Raw genomic sequence first — 4324 nt, forward strand, 5'->3', positions numbered from 1 at the left:
CAACTCTAAGATATCCATCTAACACTACAAGGATACCCCTTATAAAGTAACACACATTCTACAACATTTTGGCTATACGTTGTAAAATTCACAATAGATACACAAATTAAAGGTTGCAGATATCCGTTGCAGATTTGCAGCTCTTACCCTATCGTGGTAAGCCCTGAAAAAACCCTATCGTGGGACATATAGAAAAACAAAGGAAAGGAGAGAGGGACGTGCAAGAAACAGCGCCCCCGATGCCCGTGGTCTCTCCCAAATCGCAGCCACCAACCGCCTCGTCACCCTCCTCCTCCCACCTTGCCGCTAGCCCTCCCCTCCCATCCTCCCACCTCGCCGCCGGCCCTCCCCTCCCCTCCTCCCACATCGCAGCTCCGGAGACCCACCCATCCCTCTCAGCCCATCTCTCTGTTGACGCAGCTCCTCGTTGCGCCACCTGCGGCGGCTGATTCAAGCGACGTCCGGCGAATCCAGCCATCACGCGAAGCACAGCCCGAGGTCCCACCTCACCGCGGTGCCCTCCCAAGCGGCTAGATCCGGTGCTCGCGACCACCAAAGCCCACCCGCAACCTTCCCCCGATGGCTAGGGTTTCGGGAGTCGGCTCCAGCGCCGGTGGCCATGTCGGCCTCTTCTCGCCGGTGAGTGAATCCCCTTCCCTGGCTTCGTCCTCTCTCTCTCTTCCCCTTTCTCTAACCTCTATTCTTCTCTTCTCCTGTAGACGTCTATGTATGCACCCCTGATTCTGTTGCAGCTAATCCCTGTTAAAAAAGTTTGCCCCTTGTGCAATTCATTTACGAACACTGATAGGCCTGCAGACTGACTTCTGATCTCCGTTGATTTACATTCATGCACTAATTGCTATTCTATTAAAATATTAATTATTAGATATCAAATGGAGCATCGGAAACAATGGATGAATATTGAGCACCCGTATTGTGATACTTGTCCGGCTGAAGAAAATGTGGATCACATCATATTGAGATGCGCTCTAGCTCACTTTCTGTGGAGTAAGTTGATGTCTTGCAGCAGGCAACAGAATCCCACTCCTTGCTGGACTTTGTACGGACATTAAGATCTGTTAGTCCACACGGGTTCGTGCTTTTTGCTGCCTGTGCGGTTCAGCTCTGGAAAGTGCGTAATGCTTGTGTCTTTGACGGTCTGTCAATGCCACATTTTGCTTCTCGCCTTGCCATCGCGGAGATGATTCAGCTATGGTGCTATAGATAGAAGGATTGCTCTCTCAAGGCCTTTCTTCAGCACCACTCGGAGCTCCTGAGGGCATCTACAATGCAGGCGCTTAGCATGGGCGCCAGGCTCAAATTCCCGGCCAATTAGCGATTATTTTACTGAATCCCGGTGCAAGGTTAAGCGTCGGCGCAAAACTGTGCACCGAGCGCTAGGCTCTTTTTCTTTCTACGTCGAGCGTCTAGGTAGTTAAATTAACCCACGAATTAGCGGCTGCCATTGTAGACACGAGCGCTTAGATGCCGATTTAATTTTTTTATATTTATTTTTATCTGTGTTAGCGCCTACACAAGCGGCTGGCATTGTTGATGCGTGAGGAACATCATTTAGTCAGGTTTTAGTCTAGAGGCTTGTTCCCCTTCCTCCCTGTTCTTTCTCATATTTCTGTTCCTCTTATGCGGTGTTTTAACCGACATCTTCTGTACCAAGACAATTCTCAGACCTCGGTCTGGCTTTGGAATATATAAGGTAGACTGTGGTCTACCTTCTTATCAAAAAGAAATAAATCAATGGAGCATCATTTAAAAAAAAATCTTATACGCTGCTAACTCATCAATCCTTCATAGATTAGTAGGTAATCCTTTCAATTTTTTTGATGTAGAGAAGCACCACTTCATATATGCGGACCGCATATTAAATAGTCTATTGCAAGAGTTGTAATATTTAAGGAGGGATCCTGTCTTTATAGATCTCTGTATTGATGAGTTACTAATCAATGTTTTTTGTTGCAATTTCACACTTTTTAGAAGTCTGATGGTCAAGTTATTTAGGTCTGAGGTAGTAGCTCGCTAATGGTGGCTTTCACATCCAGCTCAAATACAAGAGGACGTGGACCTGTTGGGAAAAGCACATACACCTTTGTTTTAGTGAGCAGGTGAATTAATAATGCACAATGTTTCTTTTATGATGTTGCTTTGACGCTGTTGATATGATTCAGAACCCTGATAAATACTAAACTCCACGCCTATTAATGTACTGATTGTTGTACGCACTTACTATTCTACACAATTTGGATTACTAGCTAAATACCCGTGTGTTGCTATGGGATAACAAACATTCAGTTTCATGAACACGCCAAATGTGATACCCTGTTACTTTCCAACTGTATTTCTATACACTGACGTCCTTCTCTTCCTTTGGTTTGAAAAGCTATGATGCAACTCCCCAGTTAAATTCCTCAGTCTTGCTAGACCCTCATAGCATGCAGTTATCATTTATGCACTAGTCAACGCAGAGGATTCATCTATACCAAGTACTTATCTACTAATCTATAAAAAGCTACTTATCTACTCCCTCCGTCCGCAAATACTTGTCAAAGAAATGGATACAAATGGATGTATCTAGAACTAAAATGCATCTAGATACATCCAATCCCCAGACAAGTATTTTCGGACGGAGGGAGTACTACAGTTGTACATCATAGTGAAAATAAAACTGAATCCCAGTACCCCACTTAGATGCAACCTACACCTGAGCTTTATGCATGTTAATGTGCAAACATTCAGATACTAATGCTTGCAGCAAGAATACACACATGTACACTGGCAGATGCTCACTGTTAATCATCATGTTTGTCGTTTGTTAAGTAGAGGCTCACTGTTTGTTTGTGCGCAGGTTTCCAAAGAAAGAAATACTCAATGCCATTCAATGGCTTTCAATTTGCCAGTCTCTACATTCATAGTAGGTCACTGGGTTTTACCTGCAACTAAGATTATTTCTGTTGTGGTGATTATTTATTTATTCCTTTATTTCTTACATTAGCTCTAACCAGTTTTCAGCCTCCTTTCCCGCTCTTATTCAACTATTTATGTACTCCTATCTTGCCAATGGTGTATCTATTGTTGTGTGTAATTTAATGTGAGGCGTCGCACTCATCCGTTTAGGCACTCTCGAGATGGAGGCCAACATCATGGATGGCTGGAGCTGCGAGTAGATTTGTCCAAGATACGTCAGTGTTCGTAGTCATGGTTCTGGTAATTGTATACGATCTCCATATCTTAACTGTTTGTGAAGACGGAAATGCAAGTTCTTCTTCTTAGATGCTCTTGCCTTTTTGATTCATACATAGCTAAACTGACCACTGACATCTCACCACTTTGATTCATAAATTGCTGAATTACCCACATGAACTCTTGCTGTCATGGTTCATAAATTGCTGAATTTCCCATTATGTGGCTTCCACTGTTCCATATGAGTAGTGTCTACTGTGATTTTAACCAGTCAACTAAGTAGGTACTATGTTATTAGTGGCTTGCTTTTAGGCCACAATGACATCTATTTATTTTTCTCCAAGTTTGTTTATGTTTGTGTTGTGACCTGAAGTCGTATATTGAGTTGTAAGGGAATACTTTCAGATCACAACTTTTCTTTGTAATAGTCGTAATCTAGCCGGCCAATCAATTTTTCGGAAGTAATGACCCTTTGCAAGAAGTAATATTTCTTATTTGCTGGGCAACTTGGCACTATTTGCATCATGTCAATGCATTGTGTATTAACAATTTATTTTGTTATTTTCTATGTAGATTCAAAAGATATGTGGATGCTTATATGGGTGTGTGGCAAGTATACTGCGATGATGACGATGATGTTCCAGTTCACGATGATGACAATGATGGCTGTTTTCAGTTGTAGTTATGATGGGTGTTTTCAGTTTTAGTTAAGTTGTAGGGATGATGTTCGTGTTAGATGATGTTCCTCGGTTAAGTTTTAGTTAACTTGTAGGGATGTCGATGGATGCTTTCAGTTTAAGAATATTTAGATTATGCATCACATTTGGATGTTATTCCTTCTGTAATATCAACAATTGTAATCTCACAGTTTTTTCCAATATATGATTTCTTCCTTGTGTGTATATTTTTTCTTCTGACTTGATATACATAATTATCACCATTATGTGGAGCATTAATTTATTGCTGGAAATATATAAAATATTATTCACATTTTATATGTAAAACACCTGAACCGTTGCAACTTCTTTGTTGCCAAGCAATGAGATTTGACTTCCTGTACATTAACCACCAACGCATATGAGTGTTGTAGAAGTCAGTTTTATGTGTTGTAGCCTTGCAACGGTTCCTT

At 41.8% G+C, this 4324-nt stretch overlaps 1 protein-coding gene across 3 annotated transcripts; it reads left to right on the top strand.

The window, feature by feature from the left end:
• The first annotated feature begins 235 nt into the window (after window positions 1-235).
• LOC119307224 lies at window positions 236-4099 on the top strand. 3 transcript variants are annotated; one of them, XR_005149191.1, is made up of 5 exons: window positions 236-639; window positions 1993-2120; window positions 2861-2926; window positions 3130-3219; window positions 3769-4099. XR_005149191.1 is itself a non-coding variant. In XM_037583317.1 (5 exons), exons 1-5 carry the CDS (start codon window positions 580-582, stop codon window positions 3820-3822), a joined length of 333 nt encoding a protein of 110 aa, XP_037439214.1. In that variant the 5' UTR covers window positions 236-579; the 3' UTR covers window positions 3823-4099. The 3 variants fall into 3 exon arrangements, 1 of the variants encoding a protein (XP_037439214.1); XR_005149192.1 differs by having other exon boundaries at window positions 2017-2120; XM_037583317.1 differs by having other exon boundaries at window positions 2058-2120.
• Window positions 4100-4324: the final 225 nt, after the last annotated feature.

The sequence above is a fragment of the Triticum dicoccoides genome, chromosome 5B (genome assembly GCF_002162155.2).
Source record: "Triticum dicoccoides isolate Atlit2015 ecotype Zavitan chromosome 5B, WEW_v2.0, whole genome shotgun sequence".
Classification (NCBI taxonomy): Eukaryota; Viridiplantae; Streptophyta; class Magnoliopsida; order Poales; family Poaceae; genus Triticum; species Triticum dicoccoides.

Bases quoted from the DNA above. Each gene is read 5' to 3' on its own strand.
- LOC119307224 (XM_037583317.1), top strand. From the start codon at position 580: ATGGCTAGGGTTTCGGGAGTCGGCTCCAGCGCCGGTGGCCATGTCGGC. The intron at 2,121-2,860 runs GTGAATTAATAA...GTTTGTGCGCAG, and splicing joins ACCTTTGTTTTAGTGAGCAG to GTTTCCAAAGAAAGAAATAC. The intron at 2,927-3,129 runs GTAGGTCACTGG...TCATCCGTTTAG, and splicing joins TGCCAGTCTCTACATTCATA to GCACTCTCGAGATGGAGGCC.